The sequence below is a fragment of the Drosophila pseudoobscura genome, chromosome 4 (genome assembly GCF_009870125.1).
Source record: "Drosophila pseudoobscura strain MV-25-SWS-2005 chromosome 4, UCI_Dpse_MV25, whole genome shotgun sequence".
Classification (NCBI taxonomy): Eukaryota; Metazoa; Arthropoda; class Insecta; order Diptera; family Drosophilidae; genus Drosophila; species Drosophila pseudoobscura.
Window position 1 is genome coordinate 21,407,535 of NC_046681.1, and position 19,314 is coordinate 21,426,848.

The following is a 19,314-nucleotide window of genomic DNA, read 5'->3' on the forward strand; positions in this document are numbered from 1 at the left end:
TGGACATGCGCTGTCGCCATCGCTGTCTTTTGGTTTGAGGCATAATTGTTGGGATAGTTTTCGTTGCAGATAGCAGTATTGTCGGCTTGTCAGTTTTTGAAGGAACCTCTATGAAGGATTGGCTTTGATCCGAGATGACAACCGACTTATTGGAGTCGAAGGAGCTCTGCCAATTGGTTATTTTCAAACAAGAACTACTTTCATCAAGCCTAGGAGATTGAATTTTAGATGGTAGTGGGGTTGGTTAGAAGATTTGGTCTTTCAGAATAAAGATTCTAGAGACCTAGAGGAAAACACTCTTCCTCACATATAGTTGACGGTATTTTGAAGCTTCTCTCTTTGTTCCCATACCTCATGATGGATGGCTGTGCGACTGAATTTTTGATAAAGTAGTCTTTCAGTTTTATGGCTATATAAACAAACTCTTTCCTGAAAAATACTGTCCCACATTATATTCTTTCTTGGTTAGACAGATTGTTTTTTAGACAATATAAACTAAAAACATATGCACTACTATCTAGAAGTTTCTTCTGGACTTTGTCAAGCTACAAGTTGTCCCCCCATACCACATCTACATATCTTGAGGGAGAGAGTTAGGTTAGGTTCTGGAATTCTATTCTGGAAGGTATGTAAAATTATTTTGTGATATCTTCTGCCCATATCAAAATGTTCCATATTCGGAAGAAATCGAAATGCAGGAGGAGAGGCTAGCCGATGGCTGTCAGGGATGCCAGAGGCTCATGGACTCTAACGAGAAAACGGCGACGATCATTTTGCGGGCATGGCACAACAGGGGCTTTGAGATCTGCAAGCTCCTGAAGACGAAGGAGCATTACAAGCAGAAAGTGAGTTAACCAAATGGTGTTCGAGCAGCCCCATTTTAAGCAGCCTCAAATCTCAGGCAATGGAGAGCTCGAATAATTTGCATATGTACCAAGTCATGATTGAGGTGGCAGAGAACCGGAACAACGAGTTACAATTGCAGGTAATGGAGTCCAAGATGAGAACCCTCCAGGTCCACTCGTCCATGCTCAGCTTGACCGCCGACAGGGAACAGCTGCAGCACGAAGTGGACTTACGCAAGAAAGAGGTAGGATCTATAGAGCCAGCATATAATCCATTCTATACTGCTATTATGTGACAGAATGAAGAACTAAAAGCTGTGGCCGAACAGAGAAAAACAAAGACCTCTGCCGCCCTGATGGAACAGCGTAAAGTCCTGGATCGAATATCCCGGACTGAGGTGGCCGTATTTCAACTAAAGCTTAAAAATTCTGACCTCGTCAATGCGGCTAGAATGCTCAGAAGTTCGGATAGAAGCAACCAATTAAGGGAGCAACGATTAAATAAGGAGTTGCAGCTAAAATCTGAGATGATAATTATCATGCAGAATGAAATAGATTTACTTAAGGAGAGAGCTGAGGAATGGAATGAGTAATATCATTATATCCTTAGTTACAATGAAACCTCAGTTGGTTGACAGTTGCCAACTGGTTTGCCTTACTAGAACCTCATTGTTGACTGTTAGTCCCACAGAGGTTTCACTATATTCCCCATATCGTTCAAAATTCCCTATCTAACTTTCGATTTTAACTAATCCACATGACAGCAAAGAGCTAAAGGAGAACGAACAACAAATGCATCCATTGATAGACCAACTGCAGGACCTCTCCAGGGATCACAGTTCTCTCAATGCACAGAAAGCACAGGATTGCAATGGCACGAGCTCCGTTTTTCAGACACTCTGGCCGACAAGCTTGTCGAGAAATCCCCAGCCAACAATACAAAAGGCCTTTCCATTCTTCCTTAAACTGAAGTAAGTTTCACGGAGTTTCTAACAGTTTGAAAAATGTTTCTAAAAGCGTGTAAAAAAATTATTTAAAATTCTAAAAAAACTAATAAGTGACAAAAAAAATAAAAATAATATTGAAATAAAATTGTTGTTCATCGCCCGCTGTTTTTTTTAAACAAAAGACTGGTTCAGCATAAACTACATGACATGACATGCTGCTACGTGTAGAATGTAGTAGCATGTAAGTAAAATTCATGTATATTCGACATTTGGTTCTGCGGAAAACACTCTTCCGAAGAAGAGGAGCCGGATGAAACTAGAAAAACTTTAAAGGTGAAGCTGAAAGTACTGCAGAAGGAGGAGTTGGAGCAACGGCAGAAGCCGAAGCCGATTTGAGCAATAAATGCTCGCTGTGCAGAAAAGATTTGAAAAGAAATATATGGAAACAGAGGAAATAAAATACATCTTTAAATATTCGATTGAACGATTGAAAAATGAAGATTTTCTTAGTATTTTTTCTTCGATTTTCTGCACACCACATCATCACAATTTTGTATAAACATTAATGTAACAAATTAAATAAATTGTTGCTCGAACAATTGCCTATAACTACCTTTCTTTAGCTTTCTTCAGCTTAGGTATTATACCACTGATGAAATGTAATAAAAAAAGTATTCCAAAATAAATAAAATAATATCGAAAAATTTTCTTTAAAAAATGCCCCAATGCCAAATGGAAATGTTAATTAGTGCACCACATAAAGAACATAGAAATTTCTGAAATCATTAACTATTAAACAAAAATACATAAAACAATGGTATCATCTTCTAATTGTATTGCTACATATATTTCACTGACCATCTCAAACATTTCAAGCAAACCCACAAACAAAAATAAAAGCGGAATCAGCATCAAATAAACCACAATCAAAAATCTCTGCTCAAAATAAAGACAATAAAATGCCAAGAAACAGGTTGAGTTGAGTTGAGTGGAGTGTGCTTCCCTAGCACATCTCATCTCTCAACTGATAAAAAACTAGAAAAAAACCAAATAAGAAAGCGCTCAATATAGCACTGCTGTTGTTGTTGTTGTTGCTGTCCATTTCTTCTATTGCTGCTGTCACGACTCGAAGCGGGGTCTTGGCCATTGTGTAAATGTGAGTCTTGAATTGGGCAGTCAGCCACCAACTAAATAATGAAACAGGCAAAAAGACAACAAAGGTAGAAACAGCGCGCCGAGCGACCGCTTGAAAATTTTTGCCAGACGGAGGCATTCAGTTGGAGCTGTGACTCCAGCATAAGCGGACGTGAGAGCGGATCGGGATAGTAATATAGACAGTGCTGTGCGAATCGAAAATATATATAGAGAGAGAGAGAGAGAGATAGACATAGAGAAATTCATAGGAATTTCATTTGCATTTGTGTTCGAGCTCTCCGTCTGACTCTAAAGCCAGGTTATTGATATGCACAGCTGAGCCCCAATAAAAGTTATCAAATTGTGCATGCCGAATGCCATTTGCCATTTGCCTGGTGTGCCACAGCCCTAATCAACCATTCCTGGCGCGCATGCGCAGTGAATACGAAATCCGAAATCCGATCGAAAAAACTCCCTCCCTCGCGACCCACGTGCCTCGACAGGTACTGCTCGAGTCCGTTGAGTGGTTCCAAGGCCTGGGGCAAACAGTGAACTAAGTGTGGGTCACTCTCCATCCATCCATCCATCAATATGACATCCACTCCTGGGCTCCTCCACATGGATCGCCCGCTGCGGGCTTTCTATCAGTTTTTTCTCGACCTGATTATATTCACCATCAAATCGGTGTTTTATATACTGGAATCGCTCTACTATACTTTGCTGCCCAAGCGTTTTAGAAAGTTGAAGGTAAGTTAACTCAAATGTCGCTTGTGCATAGCTTAGACCTAATTTTAGAGACTTTCTTTCCACCGAATGACCCTCGACTCTAGTGGTTGCACAACCAATCAGACACCCACAATGAAATGAGCAACGGAACTGCTTCCCGTTGCCCACTTTAAATCAATCATAGTCATCATAGACGTTTCTTTTTGCCTGCCCTACCAGGTTTTTGGCAATAATTTCCCCAACTTTAATGAGCCACGAGTGGGCTGGCTTTGTGGTAATAAAAACAAATCATATACATATGCGTTGAACAAAACAATACAAATGAACACAAAGTTTAGATACTCTGTTGCATAACTAATATGCATGAAAAATAAAGTGGACATTGGGACAAACTTTCGCAGTTTTTGGAGAAGAATCTGTAAGAATCTTCTACCAAATATTTCTGTGATAAAACCCTCCACAACGGAGTGTATTCAGTCGGCAAACAGACAACATTGTCTATAAACTTTCCAATTTATTTGTTTCATTTAATAAAGTTCATTTTGGTCTGTGATCGTAAAATGTTTTCTGTCCGAACAAATGTTTCGCTTTGTTTTGATACGCTTCGGTTGGCAAAGCAATTTTGTTCACACGCTTTTTTGGTTTGGTCACTCATGAATGGATATTACTTCTTCATATTTACATTTTCGGCATCCGTGGACGTCACTTGTGATAGCCATTTGAGTACTTTGTCAGCTACCAAACAAACACTTCAGGTTGGACTGTGCAAATATTTACTCTTATGAATTTTGTTTTATGGAGCTTTGGTTTCAATTAGCCAAAGCATCCATGGCTGACATTGAACTGGAGATCTTCTCTGGGCATCCATCCAACTATTGGGTTTCATGGTTAAACATACAAATTGGCAGTTTCTGGTGGGGTCTAGAAGCAGGCCGAAAATGTTCGTGACTTGGCAGTCCAATGAACATTTGCCAACATCGTTTGACAACGAGTTTTTCCGCAACCCATTATACCACACACTGGTACTGCACGCTCAACGAACAAAAACGAACAAAAAAAATATTAAAATTGTTAATATACCTACGTAGATAAAAAACAATTGTCCAAACCATTCTGTGATATTCAGTAGAAAATTGTACCATCATATTAAATCCATATTCTGGCTGTAATAATTTGATTCAACAGATCGTCGGAAAATATGCTAAAATTAGTTAGTTTCGTGCAGAAAAATATACATAAACGGCTACAAAAACATATATGTATATTGTCTGGGGCCGGAAACGCATATACCCTGCGGTACACCACGATTGCATAGAAAAATACACACATATAAATTGCAAGAAAATTAAAAAAAGAAAAGTTGTGACCTGCATAGCAGACAGCGCTGAAAAACTTTTCCTTCATCCAGCGATGCACGACAACTGATGTGCCACACAGTAGGGGATTGAACTCCGTTCAAACTGAATGAACTTAGAGTTGGGGGGGCTACAAAAAATGCCAAAAGCCAAAGAAAAACTTGCCACAGACATTTTATGAATATTATTGTCCAACAACGGCAACATGATGCAAGACGTTGGGCCGCAAAAAAACATAATACCTTTAAATATGTATATGTATGCAAATTGTTGATATCTCATTAAATGCAACATCATGGCACAGTCGCACCTTTTTCATATGTTAAATGGTGTACATTTGTATGAATGCTTTTTAGCTTAACGAGTAATATGAATGCGAAACGAAAGTAAGGGACAGAGCGACAGGACAGGGGTTTTCAAATGAATACTTTAGTTTGATTACTAAGTATTTGAGTAAATAAACTTAGTTTCTATTAAATAAAAACCTAACTACCTTTTGAGACCAACCAAAGGTTGAGAGCCCGGTTGAATAAGACCATCTTTATAATTTACAAAACTCAATCTGCCCTTAACGATCTTAATATGCAATTTTGTCTTAATGGGAGTCCAGTTAAAGAATTTAATAACCTACTCACGACTAGTCGTTTGTTTGAATTGAATTTCACTTTCAATTGTCCATCTGCCACAGAACGTCTCCGGTCAGGTGGTCCTCATCACAGGGGGAGGAGGCGGCGTTGGTCGACTGATAGCACTCAACTTTGCTCGACTTGAGGCGCGAATTGTCATCTGGGATATCAATCAAGAAGGTAAAAAGAGGCTGAGACTTCGCACCATCCTGCTAATTGCTTGGTCAGCACTCGAGCGAGTGGGTCAAGCACCTCTGGAGTGGCCGGAGTGAAAGCTGTTACATTTCCCTGTTAAATTTGATCACCGAACTTAAGAAATTTTCCACGCAGCCATCAAGACAACGGTGGATCTGTTGGCCAAGAGCGGTTATAACAACTGCAAGGGCTATGTGGTGGATATATCCGATCGGGAGCAGGTCTACCAGCGCGCAGGCCAAGTCATCGAGGAAGTGGGTCCTGTGGATATATTGATCAACAATGCTGGAATCGTTTGCTGCAAGCCATTCTGGGAGCTGCACGATCGCGTCATCCAAAACACCTACAACATCAACATCATCTCGCACTACTGGACGGTGAAGGCGTTCCTACCGCACATGATGCGCCACAATCGCGGTCATATCGTGACCGTGGGCTCTGTCACAGGCATGTTGGGCACCTACGGCTGCAGCGATTATGCGGCCACCAAGTATGCCTGTATTGGCTTCCACGAGAGCCTGCTCACGGATTTGAAGGCCCATGGCTACGATCAGATCCAGATGAGTCTTATCTGCCCCTATTACATCAATACGGGAATGTTCTCGGGAGTCCGTCCACGCATGCAGCCAATGCTGGAGCCCCAGTACGTGGCCGATCGTATCGAAAACGCCGTGCGCTGCAACGAGGTCTGGTGCGTCCTGCCCAACTCCATCCGCCTATTGACGCCACTCAAATGGTGAGTACTAACTGAGCCTTGGTGTATATCCGAACTTATTTTGGTTTCCTTGCAGTCTTTTGCCCGCCAAAATGTGCTGGGAGCTAATGTCCCGCGTCATCCGTGGCCCCGAGTCCATGATGATGTTCCAGGGACGTGGACGAGTGGCCGCCGGCTAGCCTCGTCATCAGATAGCAGATACAATTTGGAAATCCTTTTAGCTTAAGTCATTTATCTATAATCATTATATTAAACTAAGTGAATCGATTCAATGGCAGGAATCGGATATAATACCAGTCTGTGCCCCATCTTTTTGTCCTTTTAGTCCCGCACCGTAGTCTGTTGGTAGTAGTGCGGGGCCAGTTCCGTGAGCCACTGTCGCTTGATCACAGTCAGATGGTTCATGAAGATTCTCGTTGTCTGCAGCAGCTCCCCGTACACCACGTACTGGGCTTGTGGTAGCGTATATAGCGTGGAATTGGGATGAACAGCCAGTTCAGTGCCGCTGCTGATCTGCCTGTAGACACCAGAATGGTGAAGATAGGCCACCTGGGTGAAGAAGCCAGCAGTAATGCATTTGCAAAGCATTTCCACATCTCCTTTGCAGGAGAATATTGGTATTCCATACTTCTTACGCGCCATGGTTAAGAGCTGCTCCCGCAGCTCGTGGGCGCGCTTAAGATTTCTATAAATGAGGTAGTACTGGCCGCAGAACTCCTTGGTCATGCCCTCCTCCACGAATGCGGTGTAGACATTGAGGAGCGTGATGAAATCCCCCTCTGCCACCTGGAAATGCCGATGCGCGATGCGTCCGCCCTGCTGTGCGACCGCAGATACGGGCCGTGAGAACACCGACTGCACTTGCAGCATGGCTATAATGGTGATGATCTCCTCGGAGCAGCCCATTTGGCCAGAGATGTGCAGCATCTTCGAGAGCATGGCATTGAAGGGCAACTCGGCTAGCAGATATCCTACTGGTTTGGTCAGCTGTCCCTCCTCATCGATGGCATCCAGAGCGTAGAGTGTCTCCAGGGCCGAAAGAAGATTTTGCGCTGGTGGAGGCGAAGGAAAGTCGAAGCGCAGAATATTTCCAATACCCAAGGCCTTGAGCTGAAGAACAGCGCCGCTCATTTCGCTTCGTCGCATCTCTGGCGGCTGTCGCGGCGCCAGTGCATCGTAGTCCTGCTTCGTATACAGACGGTACACCTTACCGGGACGCATGCGGCCTGCTCGGCCAGCTCGCTGCACAGCAGACGCCTTGCTGACTGGGACAACGACGAGGCTGTCGCTGCAGGTGGCCGGATTGTACCATTTCACTTTGACGTAACCGCAGTCGATGACGTAGACAATGCCTGGGATGGTAATGGAAGTCTCCGCTATATTTGTGGCCAGCACCACTTTCCGCACTCCCTTGGGCGGGGTGAAGAAGACGGCCAACTGATCGTTGCTCGTCATGCTGCCATACATGGGAAGAACTTTTAGATTCTCCTGTTCCGAGGAGGCTACATATTCGCGCAGTAGATCCAGGGCTTCCAACACCTCCTCCTGGCCAGTGAGAAAGGCCAGTATATCTCCTGGTGGCTCCTTCTGATGCAGTTTCCACACCGTCTCCACCGTCTCTTTTACGTAGTCGGCACAGGGCTCGTTCAGGTAAAAGTTGCTCACCGCATGCATGCGTCCCTCGATGCTCAGCTTGACACTGACCTCGCTGCCCCCAGAGACCGGCCAGCTGAAGAACTCGCTGAAGAAGCCCCCATCAATGGTGGCCGAGGAGATGATGAGCTTAAGGCTGCTACGTTTGCGTAGGATCTTCTTCAGCAGTCCTAGAACCATATCCGTGAGCATATTCCGTTCGTGGGCCTCGTCTACAATGATGACGCCATACTGGGTGAGTAAAGGATCGGCCAGGAGCTCGCGAAGCAGTATTCCCTCTGTCATGAATTTAATTTTAGTCTCCACCGTCATCCGCTCCAGGAAACGCACAACATAGCCCACTGTGTCGCCTACCAGTTCTCCGCGTTCCTCTGCCACTCTATTGGCCAGAGTTACCTGCAGAAATCAGCATTATTATTAGCTTTACGGATTACGAATTTCGGCTTACTGTTGAAACGCGCCTGGGCTCTGTGACGCCGATGAGACCCTTGGAATGCCAGCCCCATTCGTATAGGTACTGCGGTACCTGTGTGCTCTTGCCGCTGAAGGGGAAAATATGATCGTTAGGATTTCTTGGGGCATACATATTTGCTTCTCACTCACCTTCCTGTTTCGCCCACCAGTATGACAACCTGATGCTTCTCCAGGCAGTAAAGAATTTGATCCCTGTACTGTCGTATGGGCAGGCGTTCGCGCTAAAATTAAACAATTTTCTTGATTGCAACTGGCGGTGAAATTGTTTTGGGATCGGGCATACCTGTTCCACTAAGCCCAGATTATGATTGGCATTGAAAACAAAGGCGGAGGACTGCTGGTCGCCACCCCCGCTATCCGTAATGGTATCATCTGTGTCGGGTTTAAGGAATTTCGGCTTAAACGTAGCCATGCTTTGAAATGGTCTCGTGGATTTTCCGAAATTTGCGTTTGACTTATTGATAAAATATACCGTCCGGCCCTCAGAAATATACCGAAACATACCGTCTTATTTTTAAAATATACCGTAAATATACTGACGCATTCAAGTTCAATCTTGCGTATTCCTCGTTTTGTATCTTCCGTCGAATATTACTAGCTATATAGAACATTTAGCCATACATACATAATTTTATATGATTGATGAATCAATTTTCTATTTAAATGGTGTATTCTAAATACTTGCTTTTATTGCATTTTGCGTAAAAAGAGATTTTTAGCGAAATAAGTCAAATAGCGAAAATAATCAAAACAAACGAAAAAGGAAATTGCTCAATTTTGATATTCCATTGAATAATGCTGACTAACTATATCTCTCAGCAATGCCCACATAGTTTTATCCTATTGATGAATAAATGTTCTACAAGATTGGATAGTTTTTAATCCTTGCTTTTACTGTATTTATTGTAAAAAAAGGTTTAAACGAAAAAGTTCAACAAAAAAAGAGTCGCTGTATTGCGTTTAAGCCGTAGTATAGGCCTTTGTATACCCTATTTTGTTAATTTTATATGAAAGTATAAATATTGGTATGAAGATAAAACGTAACTAATAAAGACTTTTTCTCAAATTGACATTTTTTAGACATATTTATGTATATGATGAGTGTTTTGTATATATATCTCGATCCTGGTACCTATTCTTAACCCTACAAGAAGACAATAAGCTTTAAAATATCGTTGAAATATTGAAAATAATATTAAATAATATTGAATAATATTCAAAATTTTAATATTAAATAGTTTTTTGCGTGGGATGACAAACATATTCACAACTCTATAACATCCATTTCCACCAGGGTATGGGTGTATGGAATGGGACTCATTGTTGTCAATCGGGTAAAAGAGGTCCTTACCCGATTCAAGTTCGGTTATCGATACTATCGACTGGTTACGAGTGATGCGCGCCAAATCTATCTTTTTTGAATGTAAGCGACAAGGATTTAAATGTTGTCAACCGGGCCATTACCGATTCAACAAATACGAATATTCCCTCAATTTTGATCTTCCGTCGAATATCAGCTATATGGAAGATTTAGCCATGCCCATATAATTAAATTAAATTTAATAATTTAAAAAAATTGTGTGAATCCCCCGATATGTGCCGCCAAAGAGAGAGGAGAGGGAACCAAGGTAATCATACAGATAGAGAGAATATTTCCAGCCGAGAAAGGGAGTATAAAAAGCTTTTATCAGCCAACCGTCAGCAGCCGCCAGGAGATAAGCGACAGTGCAGCCCCACCCCAGAGAGAGTTAGGACGTCAACACAGTCAGTGAGGGGTGTACTCTATGGGAATTTATTTATGTTAAACCGTTAATTGAAGTGTAATTACAAAGTACTTGTTTGCAAAAATGAATTATGTATTTGATACCGTATTAATTAATAGATAATAACATTAAAAAAAAGCTAATCATTCTTGTTTCTGTATGAATCAGACAGTGTGTGCGTAATCGGAGCAAAAGCTCTTCCAGTGATATCGAGACAAAAACAAATAAAAAGAACCGATTAAAAACAAAACTATTTCTTTAGCTAAATAACACGCTGGTCTGTGATTAATTAAAAGCAAAGCAATGTGCGTATTGGAATTGGCAGACTACAGCTTCTTTGAGATATTTAAGCATTTGAAACAGAACTGCGAGGGAAGTGCAGCTACACTCGACGAAATCAAGTATGACGGTCTCATTAGCTTTGCCGCTAGCTCCGAGCGGATTACCGATCTGCTCCGTGAATGGGATGCAAATCTATATGAAAGGCTAGAGATGTATGTGATTCAAGTTCGGTTATCGATACTATCGACTGGTTACGAGTGATCAACACAGTCAGTGAGGTGTGTACTCTATGGGAATTTATTTATATTAAACCGTTCATTGAAGTGTAATTACAAAGTACTTGTTTGCAAAAATGAATTATGTATTTGATACCGTATTAATGAATAGATAATAACATTAAAAAAAAGCTAATCGTTCTTGTTTCTGTATGAATCAGGCATTGTGTGCGTAATCGGAGCAAAAGCTCTTCCAGTGATATCGAGACAAAAACAAATAAAAAGAACCGATTAAAAACAAAACTATTTCTTTAGCTAAATAACACGCTGGTCTGTGATTAATTAAAAGCAAAGCAATGAGCGTATTGGAATTGGCAGACTACAGCTTCTTTGAGATATTTAAGCATTTGAAACAGAACTGCGAGGGCAGTGCAGCTACACTCGACGAAATCAAGTATGACGGTCTCATTAGCTTTGCCGCTAGCTCCGAGCGGATTACCGATCTGCTCCGTGAATGGGATGCAAATCTATATGAAAGGCTAGAGATGTATGTGACCTTCAACGCCTTCGTAGGTGGATGGATGGACATAGTCGACTTTGAACAGGTGTATACCCAGTTAAAGAATACCTCAGAAAAGGTTAAGGAATTCGCTGTGAGGTCCCTCAGCCGCGCCATCAGGGACACAGATTCGAACAAAGTCGTCTTACGCTACATTCCCCAATCATTCCATAGTGAGCACATGGAAACATTTCGAACCGTGATTGACCACCTTTAAAACAAGGTAAAACTGAAAGCGTTGGAAATAGATTTTCCAGGTGAGCATTATTCGTCTATGTCGAGGGATATATTTACATATGTATGTACATATGTATATATTGTACATATTTTCAGGCTATTCCTTGGAGGGTCTGGGAACAATTAAAAGCCTCATAAGCCTTCGTTTAAATGTTTGGATGGATATTGATGATTTGGTCGAAATCTGCCGCTTGAACAAAAACTTGCGCGAGCTGGCATATATGAATAATGAAACGGGAGGAAAAAGACTGGCTGTGATCGCCCCGCACTGCCAACAGTTGAGAGAACTGGAGTTTAAAATGAGACCCGACTGCGATGCAAGCGAATACAGGCCTTTGGCTAAGATTCCCAAACTGAAGCACTTAAAAATCGCAGGCGTGCACGAGAAGGGCACTCTTCATCCTTTGCTGAATGAATTGGCCTGCAAGAAGCTCAAAGTCTTGCGTAGTTTGTCCATAGACGATGCCCCAGTAGACGAAAAAGAGACGCAGGCCATTGCCCAGATTGAAACATTAACCAGCGTGCAGTGTGCATTTGAAAATCCCCAGAGCATTGGGCAGTTGTCGCAACTGCCCAAACTCAACCAATTGGTAATACTGTCTAGACACGACTTTGGGTCGATATCCGAGCAAGTTCTGAGCATTCTAAAGAAGTCAAGCGAAGAAACGAATATTCAGCTATTTTATTCGAGAATATCTTGTACTGCGAATTACTCCGACTACGGTTTGCTTTCGACTCTGCCAGGCTTGTCTTCGCTTGATATTAACGGATCGTCCCAAACAGGTAAACTTAAGCCGTTTCTAAATGGATTGGCATTCGGGAAGGAACCTAATTTGACGCACTTGTCTTTGGAAAGCATCACGGCAGAAGAAATCGCTATAGTGTCTGAAATAACATCCCTAAGGACATTAGAATGTGGATTTGACGAAACAGAAAATACTGAGCTCCTAGCGAAAATATCCATGCTCGAAGAATTGATTATTTTATGTGTGCCATCTGGAGGGTCCCTCCAGCCCCTCCTGGCTGCTTTGGCTTCGAGGAAGTCGCAGACCCTCAAAAAGTTTTCCTTGAGAGGACGAATGATCGATCCCTTCGAGGCAAAGGAACTGGCGCGCCTAAGATCTTTGCAAATTTTGAAATGTCGGTTCGCTGATTCTATGGCCATCCAGCTCCTGTCTCAACTAACCGAACTCAAGGAGTTGTTTCTGAAGGCGAAGGAAATGTTCGCCAAGATATCGCCTGGGATTCCACCAGTTGTAAATTCCTGCAAAAAGTTAGCCAAAATTTACATCGAAATTCATCCCCGCAACACTGAGTCCTGCCTTGTCGACATGAAGTCGTCTGAAATCCTCGTCGAAATGTTGGAGGCCTGTCAAGATGAAATTTATATACGGAGCCAGAAAAGCCGCATATCGTTCAAACGGGGGAAAAAAACATTAAACGTAGATATGAAGTTCTTTATAGAAAACAACCTTGCGATACAACCTCTGGCCCGCCTTGAAGCCGTAAACCATATCGTAATAAAAGGACGCCGTAAAGCTGGCTCATTGAGAGAGTTCTTTGCCGCTCTGGCGATGAAAAAAAATCACGATTTGCAGAGTCTCTGCATAACCGACAGCTCGCTCGATTTCAGTGAGACTACGGAGTTGGCCAATATTACTTCGTGGACGAGCTTCAGAGGCGTCCTCTCCAATAAACGAAGCTACCAGCATTTACTTAATTTAAGCGATTTCCAAATTCTAGAAAATGGCACCGCTGACAGGTTACATTTACTTAATTTAAGCGATTACCAAATTCTAGAAAATATCACCGCTGACAGGTTTGTAAATTAATCTGAATACGATCGAATACTTATAAACTATTGTGCTCTCCCCTAGACACATAATATTCGATAAGAGCACTGGAACATTGGACTTTGTGAGAAAAGGCTCCAAACTTGACTTTCCCAATGCCTTTGACCTACATTTCATAGCTAGCCTGCAGAATTTACGGCACGTGAGTATTCGTGGATCCTTCATATGGAGTAACATGCAGAATTTCTTCTACCAACTGGCCACTTGGCAAGGCGAGACTCTGGAGAAATTGAGAGTGGACCTTTCTTACGAAATAAGCAGTGCAGATCTGAGGGAATTGAGAAAAATGAATTCTCTCCGAACCCTGTCATGCCGTATATCCTGGGTCAAGGACACAGAAATAGAACAGCTGGCTCAATTTCCCCAGCTAACAACGCTGATTGTGGGCTCCCATCAAACAGGCTCATTAAAGAACCTTCTTGAAAATCTGGCCGCCAAGGAGTGCCCCACCCTAAAATACCTGTCCGTAAAAGGCGACGGTCTCACCCCCCAAGAGGTGGCCGGAGTATCCGCTATAAGCTCTCTGAAGGGACTCGAGTGCGCGTTCTACACCACAGAAGGCCTCAATGTCTTAGCTAAGCGATCCAGCATCGAGGATCTGGTCATAACAGCAAGGAAATGTGACACCTCTCTGGTAGATCTGCTCAGTGCTTTTGCGAATTCTGGCGAATCAAAGCTCCATAATTTGGTTATCGAGGGTCCGACAGTCAATCAGGATCCGTTTACCGCATTTGATCTGGTTTCTCAAATTCCGAGACTGAAGTCCTTGACGCTCCCAGTGATAGATACCCAGGGGATTGAGGTATTGGCCGAGGCTTCGCACCTCGAAGAGTTGAGAATCACCTCTGGCCCCAAAAGGGGTTCTCTAGAAGATCTCTTTCGGGCACTTTCCTTGAAGGCTACACCAAAATTAAAGAAGTTGGTTTTAGAGCACACTGTCATCGACGATGAAGAGGATTGGAAGCTCGTGCAGGTTGATTCAATCATAAGTCTAGTGTGTGGCTTTAAGGACGAAGAGCGCCTCTTTCTCTTGGCTAAAATGACTAATCTCGAGAGTCTGGAAATCACTTCCGAACATTTATTTCCAAATATTTCTACGCAAATTCTTGAGATCTTCCGACAATGTCGAAAACTCAAGACTATCCATTTGGGCAGAACACTCTGCATAGTCAGACATGACTTCCTGATAAGTTCACTAAACATACTGAAATCAGTGAGAGATCCTTCGACCCAAGGTCCTTTGGAGATGCAGATATCCCCTATCCCTTATCGCTCTATGCGACCACCTTATCAACTAGAAGACGAGGTAAGCCAAATATATAAACGTATTCAGCAGAGCATCCACAAAGTCTTAATTTGTGCTCTCGTACTATCTTTCAGATGGTTGGCATCGATGAAGCGTATTTAATTGTCACCATTGTATATGAGAATGTACAAGAGCTAGTAAGAGAGCGAGGAAGACATCCAAAATAAATATTTCTCACAAAGCGTGTGAAAAGCCGTCATAAACGCAATAAATCAACGGATGGAATAAAGCGCGTATACGCAGTGTTGTCCGTGCGATGCCATGAAATGCACACTCTAGGTTTATATTATTTAAATTAAGTCAGTAAAGTAGAAAATAGATTCATTAATTGGATAAAATGATGTGTGCAGGGCTGAGAGAAGAGATCTAGATAGCTAGTAATATTCCACGGAATATACAAGTCGAGGAATATAGAAGGACGAGACGGTATATTTCTGAGCGAAAAATCGGCGTGATGATGTGGGAAACAGATAGTAAAATAAAAGAAAAAAGAATAAACACATACCGATTGCAATAGCCTTGCAACTGTTGATGAATTTTCCACTTGGCGCTCTTAGGATCTACGACGTAAAACGACAAAAAGGAGAGCAAGGCCAGCAAGAAGGATGCGAGTGATGCTGCAGATGTCTCTGACAGTGGCAGTGGGGCAATCGAAGGGGCAACTTAATCGAATATAGCCCTAAGTTGAATCATGTTAAATAATATGTTATCTTAAGCTTAAACTTAGTATATCATTTTGTTGTAAGGATCGAAAACTCCACACACTAATCTACATACACAAAGAAGTCAGCATGTTAAGTTTTGTTGTCTTACTTGAAATTTCAAATTCAAACTCTAACCGTTCTTTTATACCCGTCCGCTGGGATGTCGCTGAGAAAAAAGAGGGTATGGACAACAGGCAACACGGCCAGAATATGAACGCGCTAAAGGTCAAACCCACCCCTTTGCCTAATATACCAAATCGGCTTTTTGTGTTCAGGCTATGATGTTCGTCAAAACACGGCAAGGTGAGGTTCGTACGAACCTTGCAATTTTCCATGGCTCTTTTTGCCTGTTGTCCATACCCCTTTTTATAGCCCATCCAAAATTACTCACCCGACTTATGTTTTCGTTGCATTTATGAGTATCTGCGTGACGTCAGCCGAACAGCTGTTCGGCCAGCCACCTCAACCACTCCATTATTCTCATGCTGAGTGATATGCCACTCAAGCACATTCACAACGAAACGCCAACAAACATGTACGTTACATATTTTGAATATTTGAATGAGCAACACATATCTATATGTAGATGCCATTAGACGAGAATGACTAGTCCCCAAACTATTCCCATATATTATTCACGTCCATTTTGGCCCCATTTTGATATTCAGTGCGTTTTGCCGAGAAAAGATGTCCCCTAATGCAAATGAAAATAACTCTAATTGCCACGGCCACAGTCAAGGTCACGTCTATTCTTTTGTACATACAATATATCATATATATACATATTTGACTGCCACGTGTGTGTGTGTGTGTGTCCCCAGAGTGGTGCAGCTGTCGCCGACAGAAGCGCCCTGCCCCTGCCCCTGCCCCTGTCAATTGCTTTTGAATAAATATTGTATCTTGACCATCTCCCATCCAACAGTCAACACAACAGCCATAGTCATACCGAACAATTCCGCTGATGGCCCTTTGTAAACCGAAACTTTTGTTGAATTTCTTCTTTTGTTTTTCTGATTTATGCAATATCTCCGTATATTATATGGTGCATACAGACTATACATAAGGGAAACTCAACAAATTGGCCGCACATGCAAGCAACTCTGCATTGACCCTGACATTAAGTTGCCCCTGACGCCTCCCTCCCCCCCTCTGGAGTGGGTCGCAAACTTTAACGCAAACACGTGCCAGACATGCACGTTTGACCAACCTCATCCGCATGCCGTCGTTGAAACAATGGAGCCGCCACAGTCCCCAAATCCCCATGCCCCATTCCAATGCGGCCTGTCTGCCCCAGACCCTGCCAGGCATCGAATGAGTAATCCGAACTAAAGCTAATTAAAGGCCAGCGGCGAACTTTATGCCAAGGCCGAGGCCCCAAGTCGCCAAAGTCGCTCTCCAGGCCGTTTGTCAACACCGCCATTCGTTTTGGTGCTCGAGGAAAGCCATCGAGAAAATCCATGCACTTGGGGAAAATGCGAATGCGAAAACAAAATTGATTCACAAACGATTCTAATAGCAGAATGATTCGGTGGTATTCAGACTATTGCTATTTAAAATGCATATACTCGTACTTGGCTAACTCCAGCGAGAAATGTGCGACGTTGTTTGGTTCAAGCTTCAGCCAATTTTCCCTCAGTGTATACAGTGAAAGCTTTGGCTGTGAAATCTTGGTGAACAGCTGGGTGCCCGGGGCAGACATCTTCATTTATGGAAAACATTTAAAAATCCAATTGAATGCACTTACTCTTTTATACAGCTACAGCTCTTCTTTTATACAGGATATCCTAAGAGCTTTGTATCCATATAGTATGGGTTTCCCGTAGAGGGATTTCACCGTATTTTGTCCTGACAGTATTGGCAATATATAAATTTTAATAAATGCACTGAAGGCCAAAGTTTTGCTGTCAAACAGTTGTCGGCACTTCACCAATTCCCTCGTCTAACCCCAGCCCTACGCAAATGCCACAGCCAGAACAGAATAGAGTTCGTACTCGCCCAGCCCATGAATCCACCTGACTAAATGTCATAGAAAAACCCGTCAGAATGATAGCTAACTGTTATTTTGTTTTACGAGCAAAGTTTCCTTGGAAATGCCGCGCAATTTGGGTATCTACTGGTAGGATATGGCTATGACTACGATTACAAGCCGTTTGTATGCCGTTATGCGTCCTCGACACCAGGGCGGAGTGCGAAGAAGCGACGGAGCAGAAGGAGAAGGAAGTGGGACTGGCGTCATTGTCTTTGCGTGCCTTGAAGCTGCCTCGGATTTGCGTGATTCAACATGATGCATGGCGAGTATGGGCATGGGGTCCTATATAGTTTCGCAACTCGAATGCAACGCCCCGGGCGTGTTTTGGCGCGTCTTCATGTCTGCTTTAATTACTGGAACTGGAACTAGTTTCTGCACCACTTAGTGCCAATAAAAATGTCAATTGCAGACACACGAACCAGCAGTTCATCTCCGAACTCCCCTCCCCCCATGGAGAGTGGAACGGCGACCTTGAGCTGGGGTCCAGGTCCAGTCCGCAAAACGTTTTCTGGTCATTCAGGGAGGCATACGAGTATCAGTCCAAATTATGGCGAATAAAATGGATTTTTTTCGGCATAGACATGGGATGTGGAAGTGGATGTGACTCTCCTCCGTCGTCCAATTCTCACAGCTGTGCGGCATAAACAAAACTCGGAGAGACAGCAAGAGAGAGAGAGAGTGCCGGCTTCAGTGACACGTGCTCTAAAATGTGTCGGCACAACGTGGCGTATACGTATTGCGCGGACGCCGTGGCCATTTTTCTTTTATCCAACAACTGTTTTACCGTTTATTCGGGTTTAGCTGCTATTCTTGCCGTTGTTGCTGCTGTGAATAAATGTGGCTGTGGCTGTAGCTGTCGTTGCCGCATAATGTGCTTAGAAAACGCATCCCAATCATGCGAAAATTGTGCCGCTGCTCCGGCTCCGGTGTACAGTTACGTTACGCCAGGCAACGGCACCAGCAACGTGCAAAACAAAAGGCAAAAACTCCCTTCGTCTCGTCACTCACATTTAAGGACACGCTCCAGAGAGAGTGAGAGCGCATTGCACACGCACACAATTGCAGGGCGCTCAGCCTCAGCTACGGTCCGGTTCCGAAGTGGGAGGTAAACACAAGGAGGACGAGCAAAAACAAAGAGCAGGCACACTGAGAGAATTTCCAGGTGGTGAAGGTGTATGCGAACAACATTTCACAGCTGTACACTAGAAGGATTATTGAGCACGTAAAAATACCTGTTTTTCGGAGAAGAACATTTTGGGAGAAGCAGAACCAGAGGAACAAGTATAAGAATATAATTAGCGGAAATTCTATAACTTCAATATAATTTTATTTTCGATATACTACATACATATATTATAGGGATAGTATAGATCATGCGACATAATATTTTGCATTAAATAAGTGTTCGTAAATCCTATTAAAGGTGGGACTTGTACTAAAATATAATCGTAAGGTATCGTTTGTGTTTTTCAATTCCTTAATTAAATACTTTTGGGTGCACGTACTATACATATGATATGCTAATTCCAATGTCAGAAACACTGCCCAGGACTGTATTAAAACCCAAGAATTTTCCTGAGATACAAAAATTAAATTGAATTAAATAATTATATAATCGGTTCTTAGTGTCCTTATGGATGTGTGTGGTGCTCTGCCGTTTGAACACCCTTTTTACTGCAAGTGTACCCAGAGAGTC

The 19,314-nt window shown here is 42.7% G+C and overlaps 4 protein-coding genes across 9 annotated transcripts; 3 read left to right on the forward strand and 1 right to left on the reverse strand.

Annotated features, from left to right (window-relative positions):
• Positions 1–403: 403 nt before the first annotated feature.
• Positions 404–1,949, forward strand: LOC6902908 (uncharacterized). The gene is made up of 5 exons (XM_002132605.3): positions 404–625; positions 685–845; positions 902–1,090; positions 1,145–1,434; positions 1,610–1,949. Exons 2-5 carry the CDS (start codon positions 693–695, stop codon positions 1,818–1,820), a joined length of 843 nt encoding a protein of 280 aa, XP_002132641.3. The 5' UTR covers positions 404–625; positions 685–692; the 3' UTR covers positions 1,821–1,949.
• A 999-nt stretch (positions 1,950–2,948) lies between these two features.
• Positions 2,949–6,842, forward strand: LOC4817365 (short-chain dehydrogenase/reductase family 16C member 6). The gene is made up of 4 exons (XM_001356536.4): positions 2,949–3,673; positions 5,696–5,813; positions 5,964–6,564; positions 6,620–6,842. The coding sequence occupies exons 1-4, from the start codon at positions 3,518–3,520 to the stop codon at positions 6,720–6,722; spliced, it is 978 nt and encodes a 325-aa protein (XP_001356572.1). The 5' UTR covers positions 2,949–3,517; the 3' UTR covers positions 6,723–6,842.
• On the reverse strand, positions 6,756–9,150 carry LOC4817366 (probable ATP-dependent RNA helicase DHX35). Of its 3 annotated transcripts, XR_004469033.1 has the most exons (6): positions 8,954–9,150; positions 8,800–8,891; positions 8,645–8,738; positions 7,172–8,592; positions 6,838–7,092; positions 6,756–6,778 (listed from the first exon to the last, which is right to left on the reverse strand). XR_004469033.1 is itself a non-coding variant. In XM_015180508.2 (5 exons), the coding sequence occupies exons 1-5, from the start codon at positions 9,080–9,082 to the stop codon at positions 6,945–6,947; spliced, it is 1,884 nt and encodes a 627-aa protein (XP_015035994.2). In that variant the 5' UTR covers positions 9,083–9,150; the 3' UTR covers positions 6,756–6,944. The 3 variants fall into 3 exon arrangements, 2 of the variants coding, with proteins under 2 accessions (XP_015035994.2, XP_015035993.2); XM_015180508.2 differs by having other exon boundaries at positions 6,756–7,092; XM_015180507.2 differs by having other exon boundaries at positions 6,838–8,592; positions 8,954–9,149.
• A 2,467-nt stretch (positions 9,151–11,617) lies between these two features.
• On the forward strand, positions 11,618–15,683 carry LOC6902909 (uncharacterized). Of its 4 annotated transcripts, none has more exons than XM_033380134.1 (4): positions 11,618–11,746; positions 11,823–13,545; positions 13,604–14,885; positions 14,960–15,683. In XM_033380134.1, the coding sequence occupies exons 2-4, from the start codon at positions 11,885–11,887 to the stop codon at positions 15,050–15,052; spliced, it is 3,036 nt and encodes a 1,011-aa protein (XP_033236025.1). In that variant the 5' UTR covers positions 11,618–11,746; positions 11,823–11,884; the 3' UTR covers positions 15,053–15,683. The 4 variants fall into 4 exon arrangements, with proteins under 4 accessions (XP_033236025.1, XP_002132642.3, XP_033236026.1 ...); XM_002132606.3 differs by having other exon boundaries at positions 11,823–13,488; positions 14,960–15,071; XM_033380135.1 differs by lacking the exon at positions 14,960–15,683 and having other exon boundaries at positions 13,604–13,721; positions 13,792–13,954.
• Positions 15,684–19,314: the final 3,631 nt, after the last annotated feature.

Bases quoted from the DNA above. Each gene is read 5' to 3' on its own strand.
- LOC6902908 (XM_002132605.3), top strand. From the start codon at position 693: ATGCAGGAGGAGAGGCTAGCCGATGGCTGTCAGGGATGCCAGAGGCTC. The intron at 846-901 runs GTGAGTTAACCA...CTCAAATCTCAG, and splicing joins AGGAGCATTACAAGCAGAAA to GCAATGGAGAGCTCGAATAA. The intron at 1,091-1,144 runs GTAGGATCTATA...ATTATGTGACAG, and splicing joins TGGACTTACGCAAGAAAGAG to AATGAAGAACTAAAAGCTGT.
- LOC4817365 (XM_001356536.4), top strand. From the start codon at position 3,518: ATGACATCCACTCCTGGGCTCCTCCACATGGATCGCCCGCTGCGGGCT. The intron at 3,674-5,695 runs GTAAGTTAACTC...CATCTGCCACAG, and splicing joins AGCGTTTTAGAAAGTTGAAG to AACGTCTCCGGTCAGGTGGT. The intron at 5,814-5,963 runs GTAAAAAGAGGC...TTTTCCACGCAG, and splicing joins CTGGGATATCAATCAAGAAG to CCATCAAGACAACGGTGGAT.
- LOC4817366 (XM_015180507.2), bottom strand. From the start codon at position 9,082: ATGGCTACGTTTAAGCCGAAATTCCTTAAACCCGACACAGATGATACC. The intron at 8,739-8,799 runs GTGAGTGAGAAG...TTTCCCCTTCAG, and splicing joins CTGGTGGGCGAAACAGGAAG to CGGCAAGAGCACACAGGTAC. The intron at 8,593-8,644 runs GTAAGCCGAAAT...TGATTTCTGCAG, and splicing joins AGCCCAGGCGCGTTTCAACA to GTAACTCTGGCCAATAGAGT.
- LOC6902909 (XM_033380134.1), top strand. From the start codon at position 11,885: ATGGATATTGATGATTTGGTCGAAATCTGCCGCTTGAACAAAAACTTG. The intron at 13,546-13,603 runs GTTTGTAAATTA...GCTCTCCCCTAG, and splicing joins GAAAATATCACCGCTGACAG to ACACATAATATTCGATAAGA. The intron at 14,886-14,959 runs GTAAGCCAAATA...ACTATCTTTCAG, and splicing joins CTTATCAACTAGAAGACGAG to ATGGTTGGCATCGATGAAGC.